This window comes from Peromyscus eremicus, chromosome 6, assembly GCF_949786415.1.
Source record: "Peromyscus eremicus chromosome 6, PerEre_H2_v1, whole genome shotgun sequence".
Classification (NCBI taxonomy): Eukaryota; Metazoa; Chordata; class Mammalia; order Rodentia; family Cricetidae; genus Peromyscus; species Peromyscus eremicus.
In genome coordinates, this window is record NC_081421.1 from 115,614,069 (window position 1) to 115,635,570 (window position 21,502).

General features: G+C 39.1%; 1 protein-coding gene across 5 annotated transcripts in view; it reads right to left on the reverse strand.

Annotated features, from left to right (window-relative positions):
* The window catches only part of Sh3glb1 (SH3 domain containing GRB2 like, endophilin B1), an 80,006-nt gene that overhangs the window by 33,758 nt on the left and 24,746 nt on the right, over positions 1-21,502 (reverse strand). For 3 of the 5 annotated variants that reach the window (XR_009379940.1, XR_009379942.1, XM_059266378.1), the window contains exons 6-9: positions 20,961-21,050; positions 20,417-20,517; positions 15,190-15,418; positions 14,747-14,816 (exon numbers count right to left, since the gene is read on the reverse strand). Coding sequence is in view for 2 of the 5 variants with exons in the window: in XM_059266378.1 (XP_059122361.1) it covers positions 14,747-14,816; positions 15,190-15,418; positions 20,417-20,517; positions 20,961-21,050 (490 nt within the window). In the remaining 3 variants the exon portion in view is untranslated. The remainder of the gene's footprint in view (positions 1-14,746; positions 14,817-15,189; positions 15,419-20,416; positions 20,518-20,960; positions 21,051-21,502) is intronic. The other 2 variants (XR_009379941.1, XM_059266379.1) reach the window with 1 other exon arrangement.

A 21,502-nucleotide genomic window follows, 5' to 3' on the forward strand; every position in this document is an offset into this window, starting at 1 on the left:
CAAGTGGGAGGACCTGAGTTCAAATCCCCAGAGCCTACATTAAAAGCTGGGTATGGTAACATGTCTGTAACTCCAGCACTGTGGGAGAGCAGATACAGGAGGATTCTGGGTCTCAATGGCCATTAGTTAGCGCCATGTTCAGCGAGAGACCTTGTTGCAATGGAATAAGGCCGAGTGTGATAGAGTAGAGCACTAGAGGTCTCCTTCTGGTCTCTACACACCTACACACACACACACACACACACACACACACACACACACACACACTCCAAATACATCAATAAAATGAAAAGCTTTTGCATTAGAATGTATGAATCATTTGCAGGTAGATGTTCTCTGATCCAGACATCACCAGTGGGCTTTCCAACTTGGAAGTTGTGAGCAGATGACTGCAGTGTAGCACTGGGATAGTAAGGAAGTCACTATTGAAAGGGAATAAACCAATTGTGGGGCCAGTGTGACGGCTCAGTGGGCAAAAGCGCTGGCCATGCAGGACTCATGATCGGAGTTTAATTACCTGGGAAGGATGAGAATCAACTCCTGAAAGTTGTTCTCTGGCCACGAGAGGTGCATTGTGAAACTCATGCACCTGTGGCATATACATGTCCCCATTCACACATACATACCAATGATAAAAATGGAGATAAAACTGTAAAAAAATAATCCAAATCCCAAGGTCAATCCAACTCAAATTTAATAATCTAATGAATTATATGCTAATTGTTGTGTAGGACAGTGAAGCAGAAATGATAAGCTATTTGCAAATCTGACCACAGTTTCCTAAATTTTCCTCTTGACTGATCATACCTTCCATTGTCATCTTTGCTATGTGTTCTCTGTCATGGTCAGTATTGCTATTGAGCTCTTTCCCACATCTTATTAAGTCATTCTTCTACACTGTTGCTTTGCTTCCTTTCCCTTTCAGGGACACTTTTGTCCCTTAGTCCCCATGCATCTCTGAGTCTCAGCATCCCTTCTGTACCAGGCCTTTTCTTTTAGGCCACCAACTAGCTCCCAAGTCATGACAGAGACCTAATATTAGTTATGAATGCTCAGCCAGCTCAGGGTCATTTCTGGCTACCTCTTTTAACTTAATTTAACCTGTTTCTCTTTATATACCTTTTGCCTTGGGGCTTTTAACCTTTCTTCCTTCTGTATATCTTACTTTCACTGCTTCTCATAGCTGGTTAGCTGGCTGCTGCCTGGCTTCTTGACCTGGGTATGACCCTCATTCTTTCTTCTTCTTCTTTTAGCTTAGATTTCTCCTCTTATTTATTTTCTTTGCCCGTCAGCCTTGCCTGTACCTCTTCTCCCAAGCTATTGGCTGTTTAGCTTTTTATTAGACCTATCAGGTGCCTTAGGCAGCAAGGTGAAACAAATGCAACACAAATATATATAACACATCTTTGCCTAGTTAAAATAATATTCCGTAACATTTCCCCCTTTTTGTTTAAATAAAAAGAAAGGTTTATCTTTAACATAGCAAGACTATATATAATAAAAATCAAGTAAGAATAACATTTACAATATCCAGTCCATTTGTATTTGGCAAATTCAGAAAAAAAACCACTCCATTATTTATTCTAGCTTGATGAGTCCAAAGTTTTGTACCTAATTTACCTTCTATCATAACTAAGGAAAACTATAACTATCTAGTCTTCAACTTCACCAAAGACTCCAGAAGGACATAATATTACCTGAGTAAACAGCAAGTGCAGTGCAAGTCACTTCCAAAACTATAGAAATGATAGACACCTGGCTGCTTGGACAGTCACCCATGGTTCCTCTGCAATGTTGGGGCATCCATCTTCAGCCTACAGATCTAGAATGTTTGGCAGACTTTTCTATGAAGAAGAAATTTTGAAGGATGTCCCGCCTTATCTTGGCAAAGTTCGGCAGTTTTTTTTCCTTTGTGTCCTGCTTGTCCAGCTTGTCCAGCATACTGTCAGTAGTCAAGGCAAGAACAGTTTCTTTGCCACAATGAAAGCAAACTCCATATGGAGTTTCTTGATGCCCATTATCTTCTCTGAAGTAAACTGGTGCTGCCAGGAGCAGATGTGTCTCACTGTCATATAAAGCCTGAGGTTATTAAACACCTTAAATGCCATATTCTGTAGGTCTCTGAAGTGTTTGAAGACCATCTATCTAAATATATCTGTTTAACCTTGAAAACATACCTAATATGACTACAAGTTTGATTATTATAGATGACTAAGTATTAACCTGTATTTCTTAATTAAATATTACATTTTCAAATGAGCTGCATAGGTACAATACCCTAAACAAGAGTAGAAACACATATACAGTACAACAAAAGTAACTTTAAATTTGTATCATACCAAAATGCATACAAATGTAAAATATTTGAGGTTAATAGCTGTCTTTTTATCTTATATTCCCCCTAAATGATGATGATGACAAACATCTATAACCCACAGAATGACCAAAAACTACCCATCCCACCTCTTGGGTGTTGTGTTCTCTAAACTGCTTCCTGTTGTCTGTGGGTGAAGGCATCTTTTTAGGGAACCTGAGAAAATTGAGATAATGGTCAAGTCCTGGGAAAACTAGCTATAACATTTGTTTTTCAGTCTCTGTGCAACGAGAAAGTACAAGGCTTATCTGCAGTCCTGACTAGAATAATCGGTGAGGCTAGACCATTTCAGCCAGCAGCCTTGAAGCTGTTCTGGATGTAGAACTCTGAGGAAACTGCAACAGAGGCACTCTGAGAAGCAGGATCACCTGGGCCACCCATTTTCATTGGTGTCTGGTCCCTTTGCTCTGAAAACACATAAACTTTCAAAGGTAACATACATATTTGCATTAACGTAAGTGTGGACTGATGTACACAAGCCAGCCAAAGATGATTTATTGTTTTATGTTTCAGCAGGTAAAATATGTCACCTGTCTTTTAGTTTCTTTAGGTTTATTTCTTTATATGTGTAGCCAGGACTTTCAGAGGGTCTTTCCTGATCAAACCTGATCACTATTAACCCTGAATGAATTCACAGCCTTTCATTTCCTGTGGAAACAAAAGCATACCTTTTCCCCCAAGCAATACATTTTTTTGACTTCCATTTTAAAGTTAAGGCATTCCTAAAGTATTTAGGCTGGTAACCTGATCAAGTTTGCAATCTATGATTTGGCTCAAATTGTTCTTATCCCACCCCCACCCCCTAATTGTGTAGAAGCAAATTCTGGACTGTTTTCTGAGAAAAATCCCTACCCTCCTCTAATACTTCCCTTTTAAGGATGTTGGATTTTTTATATAGATCTCTGTGGTGATTTGAATAGGAATAGACCTTATAGGTACATATATTTGAATGCTTGCTCATTACAGAGTGGTGCTACTTGAAAAGGATTAGAAGGTGTGGCCTTGCTGGAAGAAGTGGGTGAGCTTTGGGGTTTCAAATGCTCAAGCCAGCCCCAGTGTTTCTCTTAAGGTGGTATTTTATTTGTGCTGAAATGTGATTTTATTTGTATGTTAATAAATAAAAGCATCTGGGGGTCAGAGCTAATAGCAAGCCATTTAGCAGAAGTCTGGCAATGGTAGCACATGCCCTTAATCCAGATCTCTGTGTGTTCAAGGACACCACCAGCATGGAGACACACGCCTTTAATCTCAATACCAACCATAGAGAGCTGGAAGTCTGTATAGACAGGCAGTGATGAGGAGGTCATGTGATTGGGTTTACAACCAATGAGAAGGCAGAACAGAAAGTCAATAAAAAGACAGACACAGGAAGTAGGTCTCTTTCTTAGGGGAAGGACAGCAGTGGCAGCGAGGGCTAAGAAGGCAGTCTTGGTCTCAGCTCTTAGCTACTGCTCTCTGACCTCTGGGGCTTTTAACTCTGCATTTGGCTGTGTTTCTTATTTAATAAAACTGTTCAGAATTACATCTACATTCTCTCTCTTCCTGTTGCTTGCTAATCCAGATGTAGAACTCTCAGCTACCTCTCCACAACCATATCTATCTGTGTGCTGCCTGCTCCCCACTATGACAGTGGACTAAACCTCTGAATGTAAGCAGGTCCCAATTAAATATTTTCCTTTATAAGAGTTACTATGGTCATGGTGTCTCTTCACAGCAATAGTACACTGACTAAGACAATGTCAATCACTTATTTTTTTCTAAAAAATGCCATTATCTACATGGTGAAAGTATAGGGATGTGTATTTCATATGTTCATCAGAAATCTTAATCTCAGACTTTTGGCTGTCAAATTCTTATGAAAAGCATTGTTATGAGAGAGACATAAAGAATTTTTCTTGAAGAGTGTGAATAGTCCATTTCATTAACATTCTAAGTGTTACCTAGAAATTAACTGTTTATGATATGCAAGTTGCATGAATTTTTTTTAATTTGCACAACTGTGGTTTACCAAGTTCCACATGCATCATGTTCTGAGAGTTTGTTAAGACACAGCTTGCTGTACTCTATCACGGGAGTTTCTGATTCAGTAGGGGCCTGAGATTTGCTTTTCTAATATATTCCCAAGTGATGAGCTGCTGGCCCAGGAGCTGTTTCAGGGAGGCAGAGCATGTCAATCCGTGAATTACATATGAAAACACAGGAAATGAGGTCATGTAAGTTGTTTAGGACATAGGTGATGATAGAGGTGGTGCTGTGGGATGGTCTGTATGTCAAATGTGTTGCTCTGATTGGTCAATAAATAAAACACTGATTGGCTAGTAGCCAGGCAGGAAGTATAGGCAGGACTAACGGAGAGGAGAACAGGAAGGCGGAGGGAGTCACTGCCAGCTGCCGCCATGACAAGCAGCATGTGAAGATGCTGGTAAGCCATGAGCCACATGGCAAGGTATAGATTTATGGAAATGAATTAATTTAAGATGTAAGAACTAGATAGCTAGAAGCCTGAGCCATTAGGCCAAACAGTTTGTAAATAATATAAGCATCTGTGTGTTTATTTTATAAGTGGGCTGTCAGACTGCCTGGGCTTGGTGGGACCTGGAGAGAAAACTCTCCAGCTACAAGGTGGTGTTTGAAAAATTGCTTCTTTGATTCGATAGTCTATATATTATATTCTAAAGTCTATAGTCTTAATTTCTGTGCCAAGTGCTTTGAGCACCAACCTATTCTTTCTAGACAGAATAGCAGTGGTGCTATTTCATAGCAATAACAATTGGGATGCTATTAGCAAGTAGGTATCCTAGTAATAAGACAGGCAGGTCTCTATGACTCCCAATATTATGTTCCAAATATATTAAAATGTGGATGTTGTGATACAGTCCTAATCAAAGCCAGAGTGTAGGGTGGAATAATATACTCCCAAAAGAAACTTCCTTATACAGATAGAAATGGACAATGGACAAAAGCAAGTCCTGATGCAATGCCTACAGCGTCCTGCTGTGGGATGGTCTTCCTGTATGCTGTGAATGTGTGTTGTTCTCATTGGTTGATAAATAAAGCTGTTTGGTCAATGGTGAAGCGGAATAAGCTTAGGTGGTACAATCAAACTGAAGATGGATATGAAGAAGGGGGAGCTGGGGAGACGCCAGCCAGCCACCAAGGAACAGGATAGCAGAGAACTGGTGAGCCACAGACCATGTGGCAATAAATAATTAGAAATGGATTAATTAAAATGTAAGAGCTAGCTAATAATAAGCCTAAGCCATCGGCCAAACATTTATAATTAATATAAGCTTCTGTGTATTTATTTGGGATTGGGCAATTGGGACAAAAAGGCTCTGCTTCCATTTACAGTGTCCACTTATGACATTTATCTTGTTTACTTTTCAAATTGTTTCATTTCTCTTCCCTTTCCTTCATCCAAATTTTCCCACACTTCTCCCTGCTCTTCTTCAAACTCCTAGCCTTTTTTCAATTGTATTACATGCATATACGTATTTGTACACACACATTCTTAAATATAACATGTTACTTGCACGTATGTTTTCAGGGCTGACCATTTAGTACTAAACAACCAACTGGTATGCTCTTCACTGGGGTGGACCACCTCTCCCTCTCCCAGCTTTACTCAGTTGCTTGTAGTTCTTTATATAGGGTTGAGGCCTCATAGGCTTTCCCCCAACCAGCTTGGCATGTTTTTTGGTGTCCTTGTTCAGCTCATGTTAGGGAAGTCATGTTGGCAAGACATTACAGACATAGTTTTTGATGTTACTAGGAGACACAGACTCACAGCAAACTCCCTGATCCTCTGTCTCTTAGAATCTTCCTGTCTTCATTTCTTCAATGTTACCTTGAGTCTTCGGTGTGGGAGTGTTCTATAGATGTATTATGGCCTTTATCTTTACTAGGCATCCTGGTGAAGGTGCTTTCCTGGGAGAATTGGCTTTGTGTGTGTGAAATCTAAGAGCTTCTGTACTTTAGTGAGAGCCCTTTGTTGAGCATAGGAAGGGGGAAATGTGGTTCTCATGCCTTGATGCTCTGACTTTCACAAGTCTGAGGCAGTAATGAACAAGCACTGGGGGTGGTTTGCAGCAGTGAGAGAGGGGTTGGGTTAGGGGGTCTGTAAGAAGCTATGTGTGGGCAAGGTCTCTGTCACTATGAGATTGCTATGGCAGAGGGTTCCCATGAGAGAGAGAGAGAGAGAGAGAGAGAGAGAGAGAGAGAGAGAGAGAGAGAGAATGTGTGATGTATATGTTGTAGAATATTATTTAAAGATGTGTTACATTTGTTTCTGCTGTGGAGTATTTGTTTAATGATGCAAAGATATGTTGCATTCTTTTATGTTGCATTTGTTTAACTTTGTTAAGCTGTGTTACTTTGCCTGTCTAAAACACCTGATTGGTCTAATAAAGAGCTGAATGGCCAACAGCAAGGCAGGAGAAAGGATAGGCGGGGCTGGCAGGCAGAAAGAATGAATGGGAGGAGAAATCTTGGAGGAAGATTGAGGAGCAAGAAGAGGAAGAGGAGGAGGAGGACGACGACGAGGACGAGGAGGACGATGATGACATGGGGGGGGCAGCCACCCAGCTAAAGAACCAGCACTAGAGTAAGAAAGAAAGGCATATAAAATAGAGAAAGATAAAAGCCTGGAGACAAAAGATACACATGGTAATTTAAGAAAAGCTGGCTAGAAACAAGCCAAGCTAAGGCTGGACATTTATAAGTAATTATAAGACTCTGGGTGATTTATTTGGGAGCTGGGTGGTGGGCCTTCAAAAGAGTAAAAAAAAAAAAATACCAACTACATATATGCACATGTGTCTGTGTGTTCTTGTATGGGAGGTGTGAAGAGAGGTGTGTCACAACGACTGTGTGGAGCTCAGAGGACTTGACCTTTTACCTTTGGACAAAGTCTCTTATTTTGTTGTCGGCTGCTACATATGGCAGGCTAGCAAGCCTATGAGTTCATGGGGAGTCTCTTGTCTCCACCTACCACCTCACTATAGAAATACTAGGATTGCAGATGCCTGCTACCACATTTGGCTCTGAGTGATTCTGGGAATTCAAACCTGGGTCCTCAGGCTTGCACAGACATTTCATCAGCCCCACCCCAATTACTCTTTTATCAGCAAGAAAAAAAAATGCTACAAGGTAACTGAGGAAAAATTATGAATGTTGACCAGCAACTTGATTTCCTCCAACACCACTCAGTAAAATCACCTTCTACACTCACTTCCATAGAACGTCATGAGGCTAGTGGTGTTCAATTTTACCAACATTCAGCCCACTTCCCAGCTTCACTGCCAGTGGCCACAGGACATTTTGAGGTACTCAGGGTAGGAGTGTGAGATGGATGGAGTGCGAGATGGATGGAGTGCCCCTCCCCACTAGCAGGTAGAAGGGAGGACTGGTTTGTGGACTTGAGCAAATGTGAAGGGACTCTTCCAAACATCTGACGAGTGCAGGCTCAGTCATTGTGGTTCAGGGTGTAAATGGAAATCATTTATCTGTAGTCCCAGTTTGGTGAAAACCTCAATGTGTAGTCATGGAAACTGGATTCCCTCAGCAAAGGCACTCTAGCGTCTGAATTCTGCCCTAACGTACTTCATGTCCATATGCTCTACATGTGCTTCTGAGGGGCTATTTCCTGAGCAACAGCAGGCATGCCAATGGTCAATCTGAAGTTTGATCACACTGTGTCCTAGAAGTCTTAGGTTTGCACATAGCAACGGAACAGATCGTTGACATTTAATTTTTTCCAGCTAAATGACACTGTCCCACCTAACACTGCAGAAATGGTAAGAAAGGAGAGCGGAAAGAGGTGCAGAGGAGAAAGGAAAGATTTAGGTAATTTTACATAGAATAGCTTATCAACAGAAATAACCCAGCCCAAAAACTGAGGTGGCTGATCCTAAATTTGAAATTCAGATTTAACCAGCAAAACTCATTCTATAATAAATTATTGTTTGCAATGTGCAAGTTGATGAGGAGCATGTAAAATAAGTGAGTCACTGGGAATGTGGATAGTGGGGTTTACTCTTTAAAAAGTAAGTATGCCTTGACTCTACATATTCAAAAAAGCCAGTTTCTTAAGCCATAGACATAATAGTACCTAAACAGAATCAGTAGATCTTTTATGTAAATTGGAATACTGTAAGGATTTATGGGTATACTAACTACGTGGGTATACAAAGTCCTTGTCCTTGAGGTTCAGCTGTTTGCAAGTAACTTAAGGCAGTATGTGCCATAATAGTGTATGTGTGTGCACACATATAATTTTGCCAGAGGGAATCCAGAATACAAAGTGTTGAGCTTACTCTTGACAAATGTGGCTTTCAAGTGGGGACTGCTAGAAAAGATCACACACAAAAGGCAACAGGCATCAAAGTACAAGCTATTGCGAACTACCTGGTACAGCTCAGTCTGGAAAATGTCATTAGGAAATAAGATGAGGAAGACTCAGTAGCCCTAAGATGCTGTGTGGCACACTCTAATTAAAAGTCATCTTAGAACCATCAGTCCAGTCCCTGACCAGTCATCTGTCTTGTCCTCATAAACCTCAAGCCTCCCATACAGCTTCCCTTCTTTCCAAGCCCTGTAAGAGTTCTTATTACTCCTCATTGGCTGAGCAGTTTGGCTCATAACCAATAAACCAGAAAGCTAATTTAAATGTATTGGGATTTACCCAACTGTTAAAATGAGTTCTGGGCTTTGTCTGGACTACAGCTCTAACCCTAGAACACGTATCTTTCTGGAAATACTGCCAGCAAGTTAAAGTCATCCACTTCTCTCAGTAGTACTCCATGTACAGACTAATCAGCTCTGTGTTCTAATCTGTAGAGATGCTCCTGCAATTAGTGAACTAAAATTACCTTCACTGAATGGAGTCTTCAGAGGCCCAGCCTTCCAAAGCACAAAAGTAGGGCAGCTGCAGTCAGAAGTTTTAGTAGGCTGATGTACTCCTTCCCCTTAAAAAGACCACTGCTACTCTAACCCACTGCTGCAAAAGTGTGGTAATGCTGGATGGCCCACTAGACACTTCCTTGAGACTATTCTGAACATTGATTAGACTGGCAAAATGAGCCAGGAATAATAAGCGGACTTGGTAGGTACAGCAGAACATACAAGACAATGTTCAGTCATTGCAACAATTTTCAAGGAAGACTTTATTTGCAATGATTGATACTTGACAATAGCAACTGTTCTGATATACTTATTTGGAAATCTGCTAGTTATTTATTACATATTGGTATCACCTGCTCTGTTTATAATGTAGCCAGTCTTCAATTCTGCCAGGTAGTTTACATTACTTTCATTCTAGAGATGCAGTGGGTTCTAAGAGATTTAATGACTAACATCAGATAACCAAAGGGAAAAGCCAACACTCCGTCTACCTTTCCAAGCGCACTTGATGTTCTCTAAAACACCTTTCTCAAAACTACTAAGACTGCTTCTTCCTATTACCTCAGCAAAAAGAAAAAAAAGGTGGTAACTTCCAGGAGGCTGAGTAGAAGCTACAGGTAGGTTAGCAATATAAACATTTCCAAAGTATCACAAAGCCCATGCCAGAAGAGAGAGAAAGGAAGACCCATTACTGTTGACTTTCAATTGTCATTTTCAAAACAAAGACACTAAGACATTCAGTTGGAAGCCCCTCCCCTCCATAATACCCCATCTCTATCTACAGCATTTCCTCATACACTACTAATAAAAGAGCACAAAGTGCTAAATATCTGTCTTCTAAAGGGCACGGTGGCAGTGGCAGAAGTGTTTACAAACTGGTATACTTTTTCTACCAGCAACCCCATCCATAGCATTCAAGGAAATAATTAGGAACACAAGGGTTAGCAGCACAGTGTTCTTCAAAGCAGTTTATTAGTGAAAAACTGGAAACCTAAAAATTCAACAGTAGTTTAATAAAATGTGGCACATATGAAGAAATATCATGCAGCCATTAAAAAGGATGTAGAAATATATATGACACAGCAAGATCATCACGGTACTGTTTGAGTGGAAAAAAATTACAAAACAGCATGTACAATTTGATCCCATTTAAAAAATCTCTAAGTGTACAGAGAGTCTGGAGGCCACACACCTGTCACAGCACTTCTCCTCAGATGGTGGAATCGGAGGCCATTTTTCTATTTTTCTCTTTGTCAGCATATTATGACTTGTATTAATAAAAAAGCATTAACAATTCTTAAAAAGTCTACTTTGATGTAGGAATAAGAGTACAGCTTAGCAACCTGAGGTACAGAGATGTAGATATGTTAGTCTATACTACTTCACTGGTTTGTCTAGGTGTTTTGATGCTAAACACCAGTTCAAAGGCACTGTGTGGAAATATGGTGGTTAGAGCTCATCTTTCTTTAAACCAGTGGTTCTCAACCTTCCTAATGCTGCCACCCTTTAATACAGTTTCTCATGTTGTGGTGACCCCAACCACAAAACCATTTCATTGCTACTTCATAACTATAATTTTGCTACTGTTGTGAGTCATAATGTAAATATCTGATATGTAGATGGTCCTAGGCGACCACTGTGAAAGGGTCGTTTGACCCTTGCAGGGGCTGCAACTCCCAGGTTGAGAACTACTGCTTTAGATAGATGGGTCCACATTCCTAGAGATCTTACACGGCATCCAGGTCCTGGCATTCTAAGCAATACTTTCCTTACTGACACTAAACGCATCCTTCCACCTCATACCCACTTGTAAAACTGATCTGACAGCATCTCAACCCATCAGAAGGCAAGAGGAAATTTTCCAGAGATGTCAAATTGCAGGGGTCTGAGGGTGGAAGGCCAGCTGTTAGCTCTGCAGTGTTTCTCAACAGGACTGCAGCAGGATCACACAAATGGCTTACTGTACAACTGGGGGGCCCTGCTTCCAGAATTTGGCTCAGTAGGTCTTAGGGGGTAAGACACAAGTATTAGGAGTTTCTTTTTCCTTTTACACAACACGTATTTATTGAGCATATATGTGCTAAGAGTAGTTTATGATTAACAGAATTAAAGTCTCTATCTTAGGCTACATTCTAGAGTGACAGGTACACGCTAAATAAATAAATTATAAAAACAACATAATTACAATTAACAGAACATAATAAAAGAAAATGAAATTCCTTTTTTGTCTTAAAATATTTAAAAAGCTGTCACATGGAAGATTAACATTACTAATTCCACAGGCCCATGTAGACAAAAGTATAAATAAGGTAGCATATTTGAAAACAGCAATTAGCATTTCAACAAGTTTCCAGGCAATGCTGATACTGCTGGTTTGAGGTCTGGTACTCCAATAGGACACAGTAGGAGAGGGCAAGCATGGCACTTTCCTTAACTTCAGAGTCTCATGAGGAGACGGGTGCCATGCAGGGAAGGAGAGGGCCTAGAGCAAAGCTGCCTGACAGGCATTTCACTCTGGCTTGTGCAACTAGGCAACTCATTTCAAATGTCAGGTATTGGGGAGATAAGAAAGTGGACTTTCAGGGACTGTGTGTCAGCAGCGTGGCATTCTGTGAAGACTGCACAAACAAGTTCTGTCCCACCCTCTCATCTTCTCCCTGCTACACTTTACCTCGGAAGCATCCTTCCTACACTAGATTCCCTTGGTTCCTGTTATCTGAAGGTTAAGAGCAGACTGGGAGGACGGGCTGTATCATACTGGGGATGCTGGCCCTAGGTTTAATTTCTGTGTTCCCCAGAGTGAGGTCCATTCGCATTTAAGGAACCTCATTTGCAATGAAGTTTTTTTTTTTTTTATTAGCACCATGAAAATGTTTTAACTATAATCTTGTGGGTTAGATTACTTTAAGGACAAAGGTGGATAAAATCCATTTCCTTTTCAGTTTGTGGAAAGCCTATAAACACCTCCTTATTTATTATTTCATGAATATATGCACCCTTCACTCATTACTGTGCTACTGAATTATGCTCAGGGGCCAAGGGTTTCTTTAAATAACTCTGAATTGCACCATGAATTAATAGGCTTCCCAAGAGTATTCTTCTATGCTAACAATCTCCTTGGGCCTTTACCTGAGTAATAATTAAACTTGTAACTTTAAATCAAAACCAAAATTAAACAAAATACCCAAACAATAAAACCTCATTAAAACAACAACAATAAAAGTAAAGGAACATGCCTCAAGAATATGGTGGATTTGTGGTACAAGGGGACAAGGAGCCTTTGATACTTCCACACTACCATATGAATCCTCTGGTGGCTCAGTACAGCCCCAGGAACCAACACTCCTGATGGAAAGCATAAGGCCCTGCTACCTACTCACACTGGGTGAGGTGGGCATAGCTGGATCTGGCTGGATTCAAAGCAGTGGAGAACAGACTTGACAGGGAATAAGCACAGCACAGGTGTGAAAGATGTCCCTCTAGTCCACTGTTGCAAAGCCCACACAGTATGGTGTCAAGAAGCTACAGGGACCGGAGAGGGGCATCTGGGTTTATAAAATGTTTACTATGCGCCAGGTCTTTGCTTAAGAGCAAAAGACACAAAGTAACACTTGTCTCCTACTAGGCGGCATACTTACTACCCCCATTTACCTTCAAAACAAAACAAAACAAAAATGGCAGTTATAAATCTGAGTTGAAACCCAAGGAGCCCAATGTGCGGAAGGCTAGATATGAACTCAGGATCAACTCACACCATATTTACATTTTCTCCTGTACTGTTCTATTTCCTGAAACCTTAATTTGCTAAACTAAAGCTACTGTTTAAACTCACCCAACGTTTTGTAGTCCCTCAAAACCTAAATTTGGACTAATATAACAGATGGCACTAAAAAAGCTTTATCACTTGATTCCATAGAACACTTGTCGTCTTGAGCAGTTTTTGGAGTTCTTTAAGTACGTAACTCAAGTGTGAGTCAGAACCTTACACAACTATAAACCTGCAGAAGAATGTATCTTACCACATAGAGATAAAGGGGCTCTTAAAGCTGGACCAAGAACCTGATTTTCCACGTATACAAGCTCTTAGGTACTCTTAACACAAATGGATGTTTAAAAGTTTCATTTAAATATCCACCTTCTCAGAGTTGAAAAGTTTACAATTCAAGAACCTCTGCATAAATCAACTACACTTTTAAACTTTATTGTTAAGCAAATCTGAACAAACTTATGCTCTCTTGGTTCCAGGCCCAGTACAGTTTTTTCTTTCTACTTGGGTTTACTTCTGACTTCTTAGATCTGAATTAGGTGATGCTTAACACAGTATTTACTTTCTATTTCTTCCATCATAATATTAGTCTTGTTTTAGGTTTTTTTTTTGTATTTAGGAGCATCTTGTTCATAGTACACTTTGCTGATCAACAAAATACCTGGTCCTCAACAAATATTTTTTGAATGGATGGATGGATGAATGAATGAATGAATGAGAATTGAAGACCTAACAAAAAACTTTCTCAACTGGCAATTTACAGCCACTATTGCTGATGTACAGCATAGTCCTCATAGCAAGTCTCTGGCTCCAAATGTGTCATTAGTAATTTTCAGAGGGTGTACTTCATAACCAGAGATCCAGATGAAGATAAACTACATTCATTGCATATGATTTACCCTATAATGAATGCTATTGCACTAATCCTTATTTTTTGTATACATTTGTTCAATAACAAATCTTTACTGTAGCATAGTATGTTCTTAATGGATGCAATTCTGATTATGTATCAAATTGTGCCAACTGAAAAATCTTATGATTTTCTTCATGAATAAACTTGTCCCCAGTGTTCTGCAACATTAACAACATTATGAAATAAAATAATACTTTTCAAGGACTTAGGTTTAAAAGAAATTATCCAGTAGTGTTTTAGAAATAAACCCAAACCAAACCAAATAAAAACAAAACTCCAAAGCCAAAAGACCCCACTAAAGCACAGTATTTAAGTCATCTGATTCCTATTGGGCAGCAAGGTAAAAATGAGTCTTTACTTTATTCTTTGGCTATTATACCTAAAAAATGAGTCACTAGAATCATGCACATAAATTTATTTTGCATAAAAGAAAAAGCTTGCCGTTAATGAAAAATTCAGTAGAAAACAATTCTTTTGTTTATAAATTGGGGCTCAAAAGTAGAAGCTGCTTGTTAGTGAACCCTCAGTAGAAAGAGAATTGTGTAAGAAAACATTCTTGTTATGAAATCTCTAACAGAAATTCTGTAATGAATTATTAACCATGCAATTTTATTGGCAGGATGGCCAGTTTCTAATGGCTTGCAACTTTTTTCAGTCCCTTATATGTCAGTAACATGAAAGATACTTAAACTTGCTTTAGAGTTACTGTCTATAAATATGGTGTCATGATGGGTAGTCTTTCATGGTCTCCCTATTTAATTGAGGAGTTCTAAGTAGGTAATTGGCACCTTGCCTTTCTGATTTCCTCTCTCCCCCATTAGCCAGTCTGAATCCATTCCAACGACACTGAACACAGTGATTACCTACAAAATAATAATATTTCCAATTATTAACTATATTAAAAACAAGCATATAGCAAACAAATCAGATTTGTATTAAATATGTTTAAGTTATTCACTATTTAAGGGTTTTAAACATCCATTTAGCTGAAAATTTACATTTAGCTTTAAAGTTATGTATTTTATCAGTGGCAGTTTTATACATAGGTAAAAGTTATGTGTATAAACATTTAAAATATTATTTCCATTGATTACTATATAAAATAAATTTTTAAGTGTCAATATTAACAACTGAAATTCATGAAACATTCATAATTAATTATTTCCAAGTCAATAATGAGAAATCTACATTTTGTTCTAATATCAGACTAGGTATGTTTGTCTGTGATATACTCACCTCATCTGCCAGAAGTGACAGTTCAGTACTGTTTGCAGCATCATAATCATAGAGAACCCTGGCCTTCCTGCTGCCACTTGATTCTTTAAGGTCATTGAGGTTGGAAGGAGAGGTGATTACTAGGCTACCTGTTGAAGCCATAGCAGAAGGACCAATCACATTTGATAAAGCAGATGGCACAGGTGTCCCAGAAGTCTGATTGTTGTTAGAAAGATAATTGGATGGAAAACTGTTGGAAAACAAACAAAAACCAAAAAAAAAAAACCAAACTCAATTTTTTAAAAGTGATTGAAGTTACTCATTCTCACCACTTGATGGCACTGTTTGCCAACTTCCTCAATGGAGAGATTCAGAGACACTAATATTTCAGTGAGCAAGTGTGGGTCCGTCTCCCCTTCCTTCTTGGGAAGCACTCAAATATAAAATCCTTCAACGGTTGCTTCAAAGCTGTTTCTCTATATTGACTTAAAGAACATTTTGGCTAACATTCCTTCTTGGGGTGTATATGTGTGGATATTTAGTCTTAAATGCTGCCAAGAATATGTATGTCACATGTATATGTATGTAATATTAACCTCTTTTCCTCTCTGTGAGGAAACAACAAATAAAAACAAAGAAAAGCTAAATAGTAGGTAGTATTGTAAAAATAAAGTTTCCTTAATTTTTTTTTTTGGAAATAACTGGTTGCCTAAGCCAATATATCACATTTTCCCATCAGCCAAGCAACAAGTATGTACCATCTAATATGCTCAGCACTGCTACTTTAAGCTCAAGACATGAGATGAACTGATGCCATAATTACTTTAAGGGGCATACAGACTGAGAGATTAAAATATTCAAGTTAATTTATTATGATTGATAATTATGATGAAATGTAAGACTCAATAGGAGAATATGGCAAATTTTTCTATTATTTTAAAAGGAATAATAAAAGTCCTACTATGAACAAGTGATGCACTGGAGCTTCCAATTCATTTTATGACAGTCCAGCAATACTGTATTGAAACAGTAGGCCTGTGCATGCTAAGACATGCTCTCCTACCGAGTTATACACTGTGCCCCATATTTAAACTTTAGTCAATCTATTCATTAAAATATACAAGGCCTTTCATCTGGTAAACCATATGAAATTCATGCCTCTGGGAAAATAACATTTATTCTTAAAAGTTTGTTCTTAGCATTCTATGTATGAATGCTTTACCTACATGCATGCATGTGCCCCACACATTCCTGTGGGATCCCTCAAACTGGGATTACAGATGCTTGTGAGCCACCATATGGGTGATGGGAATTGAACCTGGGTCCTCTCAAGAGCAAGTTCTCTTAACTACTGCCATCTCTTTACCCTGATAAAATTCTCTTTATGACCACTGTGCCATCTAGAAATCAGTCAGCCACCAGCAACATTCCCTGTAATACTTGAGTCATGTTTCTCTCCTGTACTGCTCTTATGGCTGAATCTAGAGGCAAACTGTGTAGGGATCCTATGCTCCTCATTCCCACCTCTCTAAGCAACTCTCCAGACCTTCACATTATTTAACTATATATTGTCCACCGTCTTTGGTTGCAAACACCTGAAGATGTTTCATTTCTAAAACGTAATTCCTGACTAAATTGAATGATACTATATCATAATTCTTAGTGATTCTAATAGCCATATACATAATTCTTCCAAAACTTTAGTCTCTTACATCCATGAACTTCTCCGTTGATTTTAAACCAGATCCCAGTAGCTATCCTATCCATCCTCGTATTCACATCTAGACTTTATTAATTTCACTAACTGTAAGCTGAATAAGCAGTTTCCAGACTATTCTCTGATCACTTTTCCCTCTAGTAATTCCACTTACAGTAGCCTGCCAATATCTCTGGTACTAGTTTCTTCATGCCTCTATCAATTACAGCAACCACACTGTGCTTGCATATTCCTCACGTCACTATATTCACTTAGTAAAATCTCCCTAACTCCCAGTGTTAGCACTAACGTATCTAGTGTGTCAGGAGAAAAAGAGAAATGTTTGTTGTTTTGTCTTACATTTATGAACAGAACCCCTTAGAAGGGTCCACACTGCTGACTGGAGATTATATATTAGGTCTAGGCAATTCACTTTTGTTCTCTTGGTGACCATTTGATAGCCTCTCATTTACCTTCAAAATGCCAGTGGTTCTCCCCAAAACCTTACACTCAGCTGATGGACTTGCTTCTTTTGAATGAAGAGGAATAATAATGAGGAAAGTGGCACCTATTCTCTTACTAGTAATGCCTGTCTGTATTTTGAGGGTAATCCCTTTACAGGTAGTGTACAGAAGCGCATCTTGAGGTCTGTATACTAGTAATCTCTAGTAATCCTTCCCTTCCATCCAGCACTACCACGTGTTCTCAATCTACTTTATCATCTGCATCTACCTGCAAACCCACTCCACTGTTATTTCTGAATTTAAAGAAACGACAGGCCCTCCTTCCTCCTCTGCTGCTGCCTTACTTTCTGTTCTTTACTTAAGAACTACTTGGAAACTGACCTCAACCTGCTGTCACAATTCCTCTTTCACCCACTGTTCAACCAGCTGGTCTCACTGATTTAACAATCTGTGATATGATTAGGACTCTACTAGTCCTAACTCAGCACCACAGCACAAAGCCCTTACATATATCTTTATTAAAAGAAAGCTCTGAAAGGTCACACCCACTTTAAGAACTTTAACATTTACAAACAGATCTGTAGAAATTAATAATTAATAATACCAATTCACTGTAGTTTAGCATGTTAAAGCTTTCCAATTTCTAAAAAATAAAAATTAAAAAATGGCTAACTTGGTGCCTGGTACTTGTTTCCTTCTGCGAATACTATGAACTAACCATGTCCATTTTGTGTGGTTGTAAGGACTACAGAGTCTATGAATAACACATACGAGGTCTATGAAAACGTTTGGGTACAACTTAAGCCCTACAGAAGTGATAGATGCTATCCAGCTATTACTAGCAACAATGCTGCCACAACATGGCTCTATCTCCAGAAACAGCTTTTGGGTTGGTTAGTGTGATATGGATGCTCTGTTATTTGTTAATGCTAAGGTCTGCATACAAAAACTTTAAAAAAGCAGAAAAAGATAAAGTGTTTTACTATGTAGACCAGGCTAGCGTCCTGCCTTAGCCTTTGAGTGCTGGGATTTGTCATGTACCATGACATCTGACCCTGTCTTGAAAATGCATCTTGAAATAAATCAAAGGGTTTATATTTCTCCTACTCCTGTCGCTGGTCCTTAGCAGTCATACAGTTCTTGGGAGGCAGAGAGGCAGGATGGGCAGTCTTCGTTAGAACAGAGCTGGTTTTACTTTGTAAGGTACAAAGTACCAGCGATGAAGCTTTGAATGGCTTTAACAGAACTAAGTGTGAATGGTTAACAAACACGACTCATCTGCTGGACTTCCAGAGTGTCAGGGCACAGTGGGAAGGAAGTGTTATGGTTTCCCAGGCTTAAATTGTTCTGCCTTTAGACAGGATACTACTAGCAAAATACTAAGAATATACAAGTGTAAAGCAGGCAGAACTACCAGATCTAAAAATAACAGGCTACAGTTGTTCTGAAGATCTGAAATTAGCTTTCTGATGTCGCCTAACTTTGGTCTATGCCTAAATCTGAAGGATAGGTTTCCAGAATGAACACTGCAGTGACTCTTTAAACTCTATTTCTTCAAACATATTTTCATGTTTTTCCTTCAAATGTTACCTATCACTCCTCTTAATGGTCATATAAATGCCAAACTCCTTTTTATGGTTTCCTTTTAAGGCCATTCATGGTACAACCCCGTCAACACCTCCAGCCTTACAAACAATTCCTTTCTCCACTGAAAGGCTATGCTCTCACTTGAATGAACTATTGTCAATTACCCAAACTTGCTACTTCTCTTCTTCTGTGTCCTGGTTTGCCTGTAATGTCCCCCTTGCCTTGTTCTTCATCTAGATGACTCCCACTAAAATAACTCCACCTGGGAAACTCAGCTAGACACAGTGGGGCCATAATTAGATGTCCTCATAACACCCTGCTCTGTCTACATTCTACATGGCTGATCTACTCATGGCTAGTCCTCTACTTAGAAGGCATATTATTTCCAATGCCACCTTACAATGTAAGCTCCATCAAGGAAAGTACCCTAGCTTGCCGTTTGCTGATGTAACTCCAGAATATATTTGGGGCCTACGGCAGGTATTATATAAATATTTGACAATTAAATGATTCAATTATGGGCTTGATACACTATTTTGCTTTAAAGTATATTACCATACTCGAAATAATTATGTAAGGGACTTGAGGTTTTTGGACCATTCCACAATTAACAAATATGAATTAGCTTACCTTTAGGATAACAAAGTATTCATGTAGTCATATCTATCTTCTTCAACCAACAGCAAAAAATATTCAGTAGTAACAGAAAAGTTAAGCCTCAAATATATCTATCATTTTCTTTATATGGCACTAAAAAACTATTCCCCTAATTAACTTCTCATCTCTGGTAACATTGATTTGTGCTAGGAAAGCTAAAAAATGATCTCAGAAGTTTTGATAATTACAAAAGGAATTGTATACAAGCTAACAAAATCCTTAACTCTTAATTCTCCTCCCTGCTATTGGATTATATATAGAAATCTTAAATTTTTTTATTAGGTTCATTAATTTTTCTGTGGTGTGTGTATGTACACGTGCCATGGTGGGCATGTGGAGGTCAGAGGACACTTTTCAGGTACCAGTTCTCTCCTTCTATCATGTGGGTCCTGAGACTTGAACTCAGGTCATCAGGCCTGGCAGCAGGAGCTTTTACCCACTGAGCCATGTCACCAGCCACACACGTAAAAAAGCTGGACTTCTTCCATCAGGACTTAAAACAACTACGTCTTTGTGTTGGTGGTGATGTTACTGTGCAGGGCAATGAGCTTTATCCCAGCATTTTCATACACAGGTGCCATGCTTTGTTTTCATTCACTTCTCTTCTCTAATGCCCCCGCTGGTGTCCCTGGCGGCCTCGTGTTCCCTAGTCCAGGAAGTAGGACTTCTCTTGTCTCTGCCTACCATCTTGCTGTCACGGTGCTGGGATTACAGATGCATGCTGCTGTGTTTCATTTATTCTGTCCTTCCTCAGGCTTGTGTGCCAAGTGCTTACCCACTGAACCTTCTCTCCAGGCTCCACTCTCCCCATCCTGACTTTCATATATGAAAAGGAAATTGCTACCTTCCCAGCTGTTTCTGCAGGTCTAACATGTACTGGTAACACTGTGCATAGTAAGTCATCTGGGCTTCTACAAAGTCATTCAGACAGCGGAGATGATGGGCCTGCAATGGAAAAGTTCCAGTCAGTTCTCACAAGTTCTTCAAGTGGCACAAGCCAAGGGAGAATAAAGGATAACACTGTCATAAGGGAGGGAACCTGAAGTATCCTATTACAAAGCTTATTAATGCTCATATTCTGATCAGGCTTATTAAGACTAATTTCTGGTGAATAATATATTGACATATTTTGTTTAGCCAAGAAGAACCAACATGAGGATTTATGAAATGGGAAAAATGAGTGATGAGATGTAAGAGAAAACTGACATATTTCTTCAGCTCGATTCTAATATCTCACACTTGAAACTCTCCTGATAATTAACTACACAAGAAAGATCCCTTCAAAGGCAGTGTCTGTTATGTAGCCAGGGTGCCTTGAACTTCACAAACTGCTCCTTAGCTGCCTAAGTGCTGTCTCAGTGTTTTGTTCAGAATGATGTAATACTTACATGTGTACTGCTGATTCCCTCTAGCAGAAGGCGGGTAATCTCCGCTTGACGATCAAATTCACTTTGAGTTATTCGTAATTCCTGTTCAGACTTAAATTAGAACATACTTTAAGGATCTCATTAGAAGATTTAGTTCACTTTACGCAGACACCCCTGCCCCTGCTGCCTGCAAATCCGCCAATATACTCCAAAGAAGAGTCTTATGATTCCCCAATTCTTTGTGTGTGTGCGGCCTTAACTGGTTTTTAGTTTCTAAAACTAGCTGTGCTACCAAACACTATGAACAGAATGATTCCTCACCAACACTTGACTCCTGCCGAAGCTTAATCGTCTAAAGAGATATTATGACAGTCAAGATATCAGTATACCTTTTCTAGTATTTTGCTGAGTATTTTACAAAATCCTAAGTACCATAGTTTTATAAGTATAAAACAATATTATGTTAAAAAAATTCAAAATTATTATTGTGTGCTTTTTTTTTGTACTTGAAGTTAACAACAGTCTTCAATTTTAAAGCCATAGGATTTCCACCTCTTATATTT